Source organism: Gadus chalcogrammus, chromosome 19 (assembly GCF_026213295.1).
Source record: "Gadus chalcogrammus isolate NIFS_2021 chromosome 19, NIFS_Gcha_1.0, whole genome shotgun sequence".
NCBI lineage: Eukaryota > Metazoa > Chordata > Actinopteri > Gadiformes > Gadidae > Gadus > Gadus chalcogrammus.
Genome location: NC_079430.1, coordinates 1644847 through 1659389, shown reverse-complemented (window position 1 = coordinate 1659389; position 14543 = coordinate 1644847). Strand labels below are relative to the sequence as shown.

Below are 14543 nucleotides of genomic sequence, written 5' to 3'. Positions count from 1 at the left end.
TATAAAAGGACATTTTCTTTGCTGTAACTGATTTCTCAGTTAAAGGCACCCAGTGCAACTTTCGAGGCTTAAAAATAAACATTCAATTCCTAGTCTTTTTTACACGTAGTAAGTTTCAATAACTCCATACCATTACATACCGACATTTAAGCAGCAAAGATGAGACGTCGGTTGTGTGGTGAGAACTGATACAAAATCAATAACAACAACAATGCCGCCATTTTCTTTATTTTTTGTAACCTACAATAAATAAAGCAGGCTTCCAGTCAATGGAAAAATGGCTTCTCCCCACCGGCGATTGTTGTTGTTTACGATTTTCTATCAGTTCTCACCACACAACGACGTCTCATCTTTGCTCCTTGAATGTCGATATGTAATGGTATGGAGTTATTGAAACTTACTACGTGTAAAAAAGACTAGAAATTGAATGTTTATTTTTCATTGAATGTTTACATAAAGTTGCACTGGGTGCCTTTAAACAGTTTAGAGCAAAGAACATTGCTCTCATGGGTCCGAACTTGCACACATTTTCTCTTGTGATTTCACGTCAAAATGCAAAATAAAGCTCCAAAACCATAATAAAGTCCTATTTTAAGCAAGAACAAAATACAGCCCTACCACATAGATTAAAGCGATATGACTCTAATTCAAACCCTGTGGGTGCTTTGGGCCGGGGGATTGGACTAAACAGGGACACGTTGGGTCCTTCAGGGAAGAGGAAGTGTATTGTTGATACAATTGGAACTTAAATGTGACATTTTATACCACCAGGTGTGAGTGTGATAAGCCGTTACAAACCGTTTGACACGCCCACAAGCCGGTGGACCCGACCACAAGTGGCCGTGTCCACCTAGATGTGTTCTGCATAGATCAGTCCACCAGCCTAACCAGTGGCCTGAATCAAACGTTGCTCATCGAACCGTCATACATCTAGGTGGATACGGCCACTTGTGATGTCAGAATAGGCAGGTTTTCATAACGGCTTGTAACGGCTGATCACATTCACACCTAGTGGTATGATATGTCACCTTTGAAAAGCCCGCCTCCATGTTCATGGTAAGCTAATCACGTGTGTTCGAGGAAAAGGATTTCCACGGTAAATGTTCAGCGTCAACGTTAGCTCACCGTTTTAGCTATGTAGTTACCTTACATACCTTTATACGGCAGTACTTCATTCACCTCTACCAAGAACCAAACCTCTAGAACAGGGTACCTTTACCCAGATTGGTGAATAATATACACCCAAGCTGAAGTAATCCAAGTACAAAGTGCAAGTGCAAATTTAAGCCGAGGTGTAGGTCATTCCGAAGATTTCTGCAGGGCCCCACTGAGGTCCTCCCTGCTCCCCCAGATCGAGGAGCGGCGCAGTGTGGCGTCCAACGACACCAGCTGTGTGTTCCTGGTGAACCGGCCCTACGCCCTGGTCTGCTCCACCGTGGCCTTCTACGTCCCACTGGCACTCATGCTGCTCGCCTACCAGCGCATCTACGTCACCGCCATGAGCCACGCCCGCCAGATCGAGACACTGCAGCGCGCCGGCTCTGCCCCCTCTACGACCGGCCCCGCCCCCGGCCTCGCCCCTTCCTCCAGGGAGGGCTACCCGCCGCACGCCGCCGCGCAGACGTCCTCCGCCTCGCCCAACGACAAGCTCCACACGTCCAGCAGCCGCATGCGCGTGGAGACCAAGGCGGCCAAGACGCTGGCCGTCATCATGGGGTGCTTCTGCCTGTGCTGGGCACCCTTCTTCATCACCAACGTGGTGGACCCCTTCATCCAGTACTCTGTGCCCTGGCAGCTGTGGACCGCCTGGCTGTGGCTGGGCTACATCAACTCGGGCCTCAACCCCTTCCTGTACGCCTTCCTGAACCGCGCCTTCCGCCGGGCCTTCCTGGTGATCCTGTGCTGTGGGGACCAGCGCTACGCGCGGCAGGGCAGCTACTCCCACGCATACAGTCTCAGGCCCTGCACCTCTGCCAACGGGACCTCTGTGGCCCTCAGGTACAGGGGCCTCTGGGGGGGGTGTGTTGGTGTGACGGGGGACCGGTGGTGGGGCAGTGTGTGTGTGTGTGTGTAGAAGGTACCTAGAAGTAATCATCTTGGACTTGAAGACATGATGTGAGTGGGTGTGGGTGTTTGAGAGAGAGAGAGAGAGAGAGAGAGAGAGAGAGAGAGAGAGAGAGAGAGAGAGAGAGAGAGAGAGAGAGAGAGAGAGAGAGAGAGAGAGAGAGAGGGATTTAGAGAAGCATATAATTTATCTGTGTGTGTGTGTGTGTGGATGTCTGTGTGTGTGTGTTTGTATGCATGTGTATATGTGTGTGTGTCTGTGTTTGTGTGTGTGTGTGTGTGTGTGTACGTGTGTGTGGGTGTATGCGTGTGTGTATGTGTGTGTGTATGTGCGTGTGTGTATGTATGTGTGTGTGTGTGTGTGTGTGTGTGTGTTTGTTTGTGTTTGTGTGCGTGTGTATATGTGTGTGTATGTGTGTGTACATGTGTGTTTCTGTGTTTCTGTGTGTGTGTCCTGCTATCTTTAGCTGATTCTCTACAGCTGTGACTAATAAAACTAAACAGACACAATCTTTCATCACACACACGACACACACAAACACACACACACACACACACGCACGCACGCACGCACGCACGCACGCACGCACGCACGCACGCACGCACGCACGCACGCACGCACGCACGCACGCACGCACACACACACACACACACACACACACACACACACACACACACACACACACACACACACACACACACACACACACACACACACACAGCTGTCCATACAGAATGTTCCTGATTTTTTCAGTAGTTTAAGGCTTACTCCGTAGTTTCCCAGCAGTAGTAGAGCCTGTCTCTCCTGACCAGCTCTGACCCATTCATACCATAGACCCCCAACACCGCCGGGCTCATGCGGAACCAGTTACACACTGCTTTTTCTGAAACATTAGACAGTATATATCATATTATAAAGTTATAGTGTTGAAGTGTATTAACTTGTGTGTGAACCATATGGATCTGGTTTGCAGCAGACCTGGCCTGTGTCCAGACAATCACATGTGTCTATCTAAAGGGGGAGTGTCTGATAGGATGACAGAATAGAGGAGCGCCCAATGGGAGCGCCATGATGCCTTTAGAGCAACCAAGTTGGCTGCCACCGATGTTACACATGTTTCATTGCTCTGATTAGTTGTAGGTCAATTCAATTGCGTCCGGAGGCATTTAAATCGGTGGCCGTTGATAACGCCCCTAGGAATCCAAAGTGAACGGAGAGGTCTGGCGATGTCAGGCTAGGACAAAGGATTAGAGGATGATGATGACATCACCACTCTCCATGTCACACCAGCCAGGGGACACAGAGGCTGTGGACCCCCAGCCAGCACAGGACAACCTCTGCCTGGGTGTGTGTTGTGTGCGTGTGCGTGTGCGTGTGCGCGTGTGTGTGTGTGTGTGTGTGTGTGTGTGTGTGTGTGTGTGTGTGTGTGTGTGTGTGTGTGTGTGTGTGTGTGTGTGTGTGTGTGTGCACTTGCCACTGTATGTGTTTACAGCTTGTTTTTCGTCTGAGGGCATGTCTTTGCAGCCATGCGTTAAGTATGAAATAAACAGGATTTTGTTTTCAACAATCTGACAGACCTTCTGTGTCCTTGTAACCACCCTACACTCTCCCTCTCCACCCCCCCTCCTACACACACACACACACACACACACACACACACACACACACACACACACACACACACACACACACACACACACACACACACACACACACACACACACACACACACACACACTCACACAAGCACATAAATACACGCACACACACACATGAGCGAGTGGACAGTAGAGGGTGTTTGTGGGCTCTGTGTGTTGTTCTTCCCAGCCAGGAGATGTGAGGCTAATCCTACTGGCCAAACATTGTCCCTGTGTCCCCTGAGAACCGGGGACCGGCAATGGGATCAAGGACCACCACTGGATGATAGTTAATCCACATTCAGAAAGCTTACATTGAGTGATTTGGTCAATGCTTTTAATAAAGTGAAGCTGAGAACTATTGAAGAGTACGATTCTGAAATACTAAGGTTTTCTCTTTTTAAAAGGCAGTACAAACAGTAGATTTTTACAGTGAATATCAAACATCGCACAATGCTTTAAAAGTTCACTACAATTTAAACTGCAGGGAGGGGGAGGAGTTGTAGGATGTGTTCCCAGCGTCGGCAGTACGGCTGTATACATGGATAACAAAGCCCGTAGGAGGCGTTTCTTCTGCTCTTGAAATGCAAGATTCTTTAGGACCCAACCCCAAAGCAGATCTACCTCCACTGTCTGCTCGACGGAGGGCATGTGATCTGTGACTTGTTTCAATGTATTTTGGGTAGTACTCAATATGTCCCCGTTTCTGGTGACCTCTTGCCGGCTGGAAATGTCCCTGTATAAAAATATTCAGGGCTATATATAGTCATATGATCATAATGAGATCATGGTTCTTATTAGCCATCATATCGTGCTATAGGCTAGCTGCTAGCACACAGCTAGCGATCAAGCGTGTTTTCCCTGATCCAATTTAACCCCAATTTTGTGAGTTCCGTTCCATGCTTACTTACGCTTTTCCTTGGAACATCACTTGTTAGGGAAGCAAGATGTGCTTTGTAGGACTGACTCACTCTTCAGTAAGTTATAAAATACAATTATGATAGATAACACTAATATAGCTTCTGGCTGTTTCTTAACTCTAAAATAATATTTTTTCAAAGACAGTCACAAATTTGTCTCTGTTTGTTCGGAGCATAGACAATATCTCCATTCGAGGTATCACTATTTGGAGATGTTTATTAAATCCCACCAATCGTGTTTCGCCCAGTAGCTCCACACATATTAGGCTGCATCATCTGTCCTCCAGCGTTGGCTGATGGAGCGGAGGCGTTTCCATGGCTCCCAGCTGCCTGGTGTGAATTGGATTTAACATGAGGTTGGCGGCGTTGGAGGCTGCTACTGTCCGGTCCTGCGGTTGTTATCTAGACCAGGGTGCACGTGTAACCAGTTCAGGCAGGGAGACATGAGGGGGCCAGTTGGGGGCTGTGAGGCTGGTAGGGATGGGTGGAATACCCCAGCTGTTCCACTCTCGCCTCTGTCTCTCTGTCTCTCTCTCTGTCTATCGCTGTGTTCCGCTCTCTCACCCTCTCTTTCTGTCTGTTGGTCTCTATCTATCTAGTCTCGCAAAGCCAGACCAAACTACAGCAAATAGAATGGTCTGGAACCACACTATTTAGAGCCATCTATCCAGGGGGAAACTGGGCTGGCCTGTTTTTATTTCTTTAAACCAATCACAATCGTCTAGGGCGGGGCTAACCCCGGGAAGCAGCAGCGGTGTCCGTGCAAAATAGTGCCGGGGGGGGGGGGAAATTATTTTGATGGAACATCTGCACGTTCAGAGGCTGTCAGAGAGATGGCTAAATCACAACCGCAAACGCCCCAAAAAACTATTAAAGATGTATGTCGCCTATGTGAAGCTCCTTTTATGGTTCAAAAGAGCAAACATAATTTGTTACTTTCTCACAATGATGTCAAGACACCATACATGTTGGCCCTCGAGGAGCTCACGGGATCTGTTAAAACGACTTTTTAACATTTATATGTGGTTATTGTAGAACGCTGTTAAAGAAATATCATAGGTGCTATTCTTTTGAAGTTCTTTGCAATTTTCGACGGAAAGAGCCAAACATGCTGTCATGTGCTGGAGGCATTAACCGTGACTACCGTGTAGGTTTCATTCATAGAACAACTGCTTTATTTCCGGACACATGGATATGACGTCACAGGTATGGCACTATGGTGGCCCATACATTCATCTATCACTACATTTCCCCCTTTTAAGTCATTGAGATATCCCATGCATAACCCAAAACAGAACAGGCATAATTTCCATAACAGGGTTACATAGAACTAGGATTTTGGGGTAGACTGCCCGCCATCCACAGCAACGTAGGGATTATTCTACCCTCAATAGTTGCTGTCCCTATTGCTCTGAAACTGTCCAAAAAGTCCATAGGTTTCCGACTTCGGCAACAGCCATTAAGATCCAATTCCATTTCGTAACTCAAAAGTGCATTTCTTCTAACAACTGTATGTCGGTATGAAAACAGTCAAAATCTCAACAATAACATTTCAACTTAATAACGTAACCAATCCCTTCTTTAATTTGAAGTGTATCATAAGTGTATTAAAGCAGGCCTAAGAATTAAGTGTCCCTATACCTGTAAGGAAGTTTGACCTCACGACCTCTGGAAGTCACCTGTACCCCCCCGGCGGTGTATGCAGGGATGCAAGCCCCACGGCTCGGTCTGGTGACATCTGGTCTGGTGGCTTGTCGCTGAGGGCAGGACTGGTCGCAGGAGAAGACCCACTTGGCAGTGGTGTAGGTCTCTCAGCCTGCAGCTGCTGTTCTTCAGACGAATCTGCAGACCCCGGCAAGGCCTGCAGGTGTCCCCGGTTGAGACGCAGCACTACGTCGCTGTCCATCTTCACCAGGGACGACCGGGACTCTTTGCACCGGCCAACGACTGTAGCAGGAGTTTTCCACCCCTTATCTCCATCAATCTTGACTCTGACGTCCTGGCCCTGATGAAGGGATGGAAGTGGACATGCAGAGCGGCGGCGGTCGTAGTAGAACCGGTAGGACGACTTTGTCTGTGTGACTTTTTCCTGAACCTGTTGTCTGTCAAAAGGTGCAGGATGTAGCTTCTCTTCCAACTAAGTGTAGTTCTAATGCGTCTCCCAGTCATGAGCTGAGCTGGGCTCACACCGGTTGCTGCACTAGGGGTAGCTCTGTAACACAACAGAGCGAGATGTGGATCGGGCTGCTTCAGGATGTGCTTGGCCGTCTGAACAGCCTGTTCTGCTGCACCGTTCGCCTGGGGGTAGTGAGGGCTAGTTGTAGTATGGGCAGAAACAAACTTCTAACTAAAGTCTTTGAACTCCCCAGATGTGAACTGTGGGCCAGTGTCACTCACCAGTTCAAGTGGTATCCCCCATCTCACGAACATGGCTTTGAGCCTGTTGATGACTTGTATGGTGGACGTTGAAGAGAGGTGAGCTATTTCAAGGTCCCTTGAGTAATAGTCCGTCACCACGAGGTTACTCTTCTTTTCCAGTTCGCAGAGGTCTGCTGCAATGCGCTGCCATGGGCCCTCTGGTAGGGCTGTGGTGAGTAGTGGCTCACGTCACTGAGTGGGTCTGTTTTCGACGCAGAATCGGCATGCTGAGACTTTCTGTGTTATCTCACCACTGATGCGTGGCCACCACACTGACATCCTGGCTCGCGCACGGCACCTTGTCAGGCCCTGATGGCCTCCATGAATCTGCTCCAGTATGGCAGATCTCAGTGCAACAGGGAGGACGATCCTATCCTGATATAGCACCAGCCCATCTGTTTCGGAGAGATGAGCCCTAGCAAAAAAATAAGGCTGTAGAGATGGTAGCATCCGTGACTTGGGCGGCCACCCATATCTGATAAAGGCTATGATCTGCAGCAGCTCACCTTCCTGTTGAGTAGCTGTGCGGATCTCGCTGAGTCTTTGTGATGAGACTGGAGCATTGGCAACGACTGATTCCACGTAGGCCTGTACCTCGTGCTCCAGCTCCCCATCACTCACCTCGGACAAGGGCTGTCTGGAGAGTGTGTCGGTGACGACTAACTGTTTCCCTGGAATGTGCTCGGCCACCACATTAAAACGAAGAAGGCGCATGAGAAGCCTCTGACACCTAGGAGGAGCTTTGTCCAGGTCGTAGGTATTGATAAGCAGCACAAGAGGTTTGTGGTCTGTGTGCACATGAAAACTGTCCATAACTTGTACGTAGCGTGCAAACCTGGCGCAGGCCCACACACACGCCAGGCACTCCTTTTCAATTTGTGAGTACCTTTTCTCGGCCTCTGACAGTGTACGAGAACAGAATGCCACTGGCTTCCACTCGCCGCCATGTTCCTGAATTAACGCAGCCCCTAAGCCGTAGCTGCTCGCGTCTGCACTGACCAGAATCTTCCTGTTAGCTTCGTAGTATGCCAGAGCAGGGGCTGACACAAGCATTTGTGTCAAGCTTTGACAGTCTCAAACGCTCTTTCCTGTGCCTCAATCCAGACCCAGTCGTTTTCCCTCTTCAGCAGATCAGTGATCGGATGCAGTTTGGTGGAGAGATCAGGCTGAAATCTCCCAACATAGTTGATGAGGCCCAGGATCTAACGCAGTTCCTCGACACTTGTTGGACTGGCCATTTGGGTGACTGCCTTCACCCTGCTGGGGTCCGGCCTCAGGCCATCCGCACTGATGAGGTGTCCAAAGTACTGAATTTCTGACTTGCCAAAGTGGCATTTGCCCCTTTTCAATTTCAGTCCACTGTCTTTGACAGTCCTCAAAACTGCATTCAGTCTACGGTCATGCTCCTCGGTCGTGGCTCCATACACCAGAATGTCGTCAATCACTACGACAACCCCCTTAAGCAGAGTGGACATCTGTCTTTGAAAAATGTCTGGGGCTGAAGTTATCCCGAATGGGAGTCTACGGAAACAGAACCTGTCAATGGGAGTAATGAACGTTGTCAGCCTGCGGCTATTCTCCTCAAACGGGATTTGCCAAAATCCGCATAAGCGTTGAGAGTGGCGAATATCTTCGCTCCAGCCAGCTTTGGAGCGATGTCTTCAAGCGTTGGCAAAATGTACCTCTCACGCTTTACTGCCTTGTTCAGGCATTTTAGGTCTACGCACACTCTTACTTCTTTGTTCTTCTTTTCGACAGGGACCATCGGGCCACACCAATCCGTGGGGTCCGTGACCTCCTCGATTTTGCCCAGGGACAGCATGCGTCGTAATTCGGCTTCAACTTTTGGCAGGAGAGGAAACTTTTTCTGAAACTCCCGTGTCAGAGATGACGATCACAACCCTATCCCTGATTTGCTCGTCCTTGGTCACTCCGAACTCACAGTACTGCGCTAGCTCGTACAGGCTTCTAATAAAAGCTTCAACAGGCTCACTGGGCTTTTGAACCCGCTTATGATAGCATGCCCGTTCATGTATTACGTTTCTCCTCGGCACAAAATGGTCGTGAAACTTCTTTATCACAATGTCGTAATCATTCTCAGGGCTTACTTCGTCATCATCGTCTTCAAGGGCTACACTCCGGTCAAACACAAACGAATCGTATATAGCCTCCGCCTCATTTCCCATAGCATAGAGAAGCGTGTTCACCTGCACTACACCACTGTCCCGGTCTAGTTTCGTTGCCACTCGATAGCGATCAAAACGTCGGCGCCACACCGGCCACTGACCCGGACGGGTGAAATCAAACTTTTCTGGAGGTCCCAACTTCGCCATTGTCACTTAAAAAATCGTAAATCGGCCACTTCTGACACCATGTCATGTGCGGAGGCATTAACCGTGACTACCGTGTAGGTTTCATTAATAGAACAACGGCTTTAATTCCGGACAAATGGATATGACGTCACAGGTATGGCACTACGGTGGCCCATACATTCATATATCACTACACATGCTACCTTTACAGCGCCGTCAAAGTCCTCTTCAAAACTCGCCATACTGCCTTGTTTCCGAGTTTGAGGGAGGATAGCCAGCAACAGGAAGGGGAGGAGTTTGCGTTGGTATCCAACGCGAGCGCTATAGACGCTGTCCATTTCAGCTCAGCCAGACTAGTAGCTATCTCTCTCTCTCTCTCTCTCTCTCTCTCTCTCTCTCTCTCTCTCTCTCTCTCTCTCTCGCTCTCTCACTCTCACTCTCTCTCTCTCACTCTCTCTCTCACTCTCTCTCTCTCTCTCTTTATTATCGTTTTTTCTTTCCGATCCCTAGAATACAACAAAGTTTGCAAAACCTTTTTCTGGCAAATGGGACTGCCGCCCATGACTTCAAACAACGTAGCATACACCAGCTGGCCACTGGTCAACTCTTTAAATATTCACACAGCTCTCTACACAACAGCCATGTACTACTGAACAGCTACGTTAATACCGGCGGCTCGCCAGATAGATGCTCCAGCAGATGGTTGTGTTCATAATAATCTTGAGCTGGGCTGACTGCAACTACAGGGACTACCTATTGCAACCATGTACAATGAAATGATTTCTGAATAAAACATTCATAGAATATATAAATGGATCCCTCGCCCCACCTGAGACCCATCAGCTTGTTTATCAACAATCTCTTCCTATTGGTCGAGGTCTAGCCGTCCTTGCTTCCTATTGGCCACATGTTCCTCGTTAGCCAATGTCTTCTTTCTTTTTGATTTGTCCTCTTTTCCTATCTGTTGTGGCCCTCGTTTATGCCTCTTTTCCTCTCTTCCTTTCTCGTCCTGTCTCTCCCTCTCTCTCTCTCTCTCTCTCTCTCTCTCTCTCTCTCTCTCTCTCTCTCTCTCTCTCTCTCTCTCTCTCTCTCTCTCTCTCTCTCTCTCTCTCTCTCTCTCTCCCTCCCCCTCTAAGGGGTCCTTGCTGTCTGTTTATTCTTGTTTATTCTCTCTGTTCAACGTCGTGTTGTTTCATCCGGTCCAACATGCTCAGCTCCAGTTCCTCATGTGAAGACAGATCCCAGCCTTCAGGTAAAGACAGCAGAACCCTCACAGTGGAGGAACACATCCTTCCTGTTCCTACGTGATGCCTTCTCTGGTAATGGAACCGGGTAGGTATTTGTTGTTAACCAAAACTAAATCATATTTAAAAAAGCATTTTTAGTTAACTGAAAAAATAAATACGAGACATTAGAGTTAACTTTAACTAACTGACAAGGTGTTGTGTTAATAAAACAAACTCAAATTTCTTACATTTCTTAAACTTTCATCTTTGAAGACTTTGTACGTTTTTTTAATGTTGTACGTGAATACATTAAAATAAGATATGGTGTTTAATTTAGTTTTTATTACACATTTAATACTTTTCGAATGAAAATTAAAATGTAAAAACTATTATAAGGGCTCGAAGGGTGTGTCTTCTAAGTCAGGCTCAAATCGGCTTCTGTCGGTTTACAATGCAAAATTCCTTGCTTGGAATCATGATTTGGTTATGAAAGTGTTTCCAGAATCCAGTTTCAATCTAGATTCACTAGCTTGGTGTAAACAGGGTAATCAGTGAGACACCTTGTACTACATTGTCAAGGGCGATTGGAAGTTTTCTGTTGTTGAGCAGTATAAAAATGATGGCATCATCTAGATAAATCACTGACCCCAAAACCAAGATCTAGATCATCTTGACCAGTGATTATGTAGGTCACAGATTGGCCAGGCTCAAATCGTGTGTCTTTTTGTGTGTGTGTAGATGTGTGAGTGGGTGTGTGTTTTAATTCTCTGCGGTCATCTGCTGGTCTGTGTGAGTGAGTGTGTGAGTGTGTGTGTCTCTCCAAGGTCTGTGTCTATGCATGTTCTAAATGTGGCTGTCAGTGTAATTGCAATAACAACCTTGACCTCCCAGCGACCCCAGGGATAGTCCCTCAGAACACACACTCCCCATATCTCAGAGCCGCTCCAATGTCGGAAGAAGAGGAGAAACAGCAAGCAGTGTGTTTAATGTAAAGCTAGACGGATACAGAGAGGAGCAGGGGGAGATCCAAGTGTCTAGATATATGGTCTAGATCTCATCTTGTGGATGTTCTGTCCCAACATGTTTAGGTGTGCGCCTTCTGGATGTGGTTGTGTGTTTGCTCCAGTGCGTGTGGAGGGGTGTGTGGGTGGAAGGGTAGGAGTGTGTTAGAGTGTTTGGAGTTTGCAGGAATGGATGACCATGTCTTTGTGTGTGTGTGTGTGTGTGTGTGTGTGTGTGTGTGTGTGTGTGTGTGTGTGTGTGTGTGTGTGTGTGTGTGTGTGTGTGTGTGTGTGGGGGGGGGGGCATGTGCATTCATGTGTGTGTCAGAGTCAGTTTCACACATTTCTTGGACAGATTAATCTAATCTCAGATGCAAAACAGAATTCAACCCTGTGCTCATCATGGACAGAAGAAGCCAGCGTTGATTTGAATGATGTCTCCTCCGTTGAAAGATTAGACACGATGCCATGAAGGTTCCTTAACCTTGCCCAGGAGCTCTCCTCTCACAGCAGAACACGTTGAGTGAGTTGCTTCGATGTGTGTGTGTAACCGTGAGACGCGGGGCGTCCGGTATGGGACGTCCCGATCCAGCAGTAAACTCTTCAGGTAGAGCCGCTAGGCTTCAAGGAAGACTTAATGTGGGTTTCACAAGTTTCAGAAATCGCATTTGTCTTGCTCCTAGCACCGTTAACCCCCAGCCTATGAATTGCATTTCGGTAGCCCAGATATATGCGATAAAACTCATGACCTTCTTTCCCTGTTTGTTGTGTGATCTCCACTGTGATTGTCTACTCTTTCCTGTCAATCAAAGAGGGAGTGAGAGTGAGTTCTGATGAATAAAATAAAAACAATAATCAAATAAATAGAAAGAAAAATTGTATATCCATAAATAAATATCAACAACCCAGACCTCAGTAGTTGTCGTGTGCCTGCTGGAGGAAGTGTTTGTTCTGCAGGGTGAAGATGAGACCGGAGGGTTTGTTTGTTGGTCGGCAGCTGGTGGTGGAGATGGCTCTCAGAATGCGTCTGTGTGACTGTCGACTACTGGGGGTCTGGTACCTGGTGGGCGTATCTAGGAGCTCAGTCTGTCTTAATGTTTTATATGAGAGAGGGGGAGAGAGAGAGAGAGAGAGAGAGAGAGAGAGAGAGAGAGAGAGAGAGAGAGAGAGAGAGAGAGAGAGAGAGAGAGAGAGAGAGAGAGAGAGAGAGAGAGAGAGAGAGAGGCATCAGCAGATATGAAAGTGTGAATTAATGTTTAATTTATTGTTATTCATATTATCATATAGTTTAATCATAATACAGGAGGGTGATAGAGCAATGCAGACAGACGCTCACCCTGTGTGTGTGTGTGTGTGTGTGTGTGTGTGTGTGTGTGTGTGTGTGTGTGTGTGTGTGTGTGTGTGTGTGTGTGTGTGTGTGTGTGTGTGTGTGTGTGTGTGTGTGTGTGTGTGTGTGTGATTGTTTGTCCGTGTGCGTGTGATGTGTAACGTATGTAATTTGCTTTGAAATCATTGCAAAGATTCGGGATGGCTCATTTAACGAGAGCCCCTAGATCAGGGCTATTCAATTACAAATTCAGTTGGGCCAGATTTTCCAAACAAGAAATTCAGTTGGGCCAGACATTTTCAGCAGCAAGTAATGACAAATTTTGGACCAACACAAATTAATCTATTTAAATACACAAACGTTTTATTAACTGTCATGTCTGAAAAATTACATTAATACATCTTTGGTGAATCTGACCTAGGCAAAACTCTGCCAACAATATTAGGCCTATCAAAAGCCAGTTTCCTTTTTGAAACAAAATAAAATAAATATTTGTCATATCTGACCAATAAGCAAAACACAAGGTGCATTGAAAACAAAATATTGCACATTTATCAGATTTTTCCTTATTTAAATAAATAAAATAAACATTTGGGTCACATATTAAAACAAGCATATCCCCCCTGGGATCAATATGCCAAAGTGCATGAAAAAAACAGAACCAGGCATATTAAAGCTTGGTAAACAAACCCAAAACAAGAAATAACTAAGTAGCTTAACACACATGAATACTTTAACTCACTTAGTTACACATCCTTTTGTTGCTATGTATGCAACAGTTTCACTGCTGATTTCTCAGTGGGAGAAGTGACATCTTTTGTTCTGAATGAGAGCAGTGATTCTGGGCTCATAAGATGTCAATGCAATTCGGCGGCATTCGTGAAGTGTACTGTCAGACAGTGAGCAACGAGAGCTGCTTTTAATTGAGTTCATGTGTGAGAAGCTTGATTCACATGTGTATGCTGAGACAAACATACTTAGCACGTGGACTGCTGCTCTCTTGACGTTAGGGAACTGATGTGGGTTGACATCAGCCCAAAACCTGGCAGGCCCGTTGGTGCGCATCTCCTGTGCCATGGTTAATAAGGATGACTGCATGTCCACAAGTTCGAGAATGAATTTCCCTTCGTCAATGGGAACGGCCAACTCCTTTGCTTTGGCGGATAAAGCCCCTTCTATTGCGACAGTGAACGGGTCTCTGGCAAAACACATCACCTCTGTTTGCAAAGCAAGTCCATCCAATCGATCAGCAAAGTTTTCTTTTAACCTCGCAACGAAATCCGTCATTACAGCGGTAATGCGTGCCGGGGATGAGATGCATTTGCAGAGCGTCGGAAAATGCAACATTCAGCCTGTGCTCAAGTCAGTCCCGAAAAGATCCAGTTTGTCTTGGAATGCGCACATCTGTTCCACCAGTTCAATGACAGTTTTGTCTCTGCCTTGTAGTCCCACATTTAAGTCATTCAGGTGTTTGAATATGTCACTGAGAAAGCAGACATCGCCAATGAAGTTGTCATCCAGCATTCGGTTCAAGTGTGTTTCGGCTTTTTTATGCTTGCTGCTGCCGAGGAAGGCTGTGATTTCCCCTCTTAGATCACAGAAACGCTGTCTTAAGGTGGCTGCCTTAAGGACAGCCA

The 14543-nt window shown here is 47.0% G+C and overlaps 1 protein-coding gene across 1 annotated transcript in view; it reads left to right on the top strand.

Moving 5' to 3' along the window:
• Positions 1 to 14543, top strand: part of si:dkey-247m21.3 (5-hydroxytryptamine receptor 4) — a 48385-nt gene that overhangs the window by 21236 nt on the left and 12606 nt on the right. Inside the window, exons 6-7 of the mRNA XM_056578796.1 lie at positions 1352 to 1543; positions 1622 to 1998. Of these exons, the coding sequence (XP_056434771.1) occupies positions 1352 to 1543; positions 1622 to 1998 (569 nt within the window). The remainder of the gene's footprint in view (positions 1 to 1351; positions 1544 to 1621; positions 1999 to 14543) is intronic.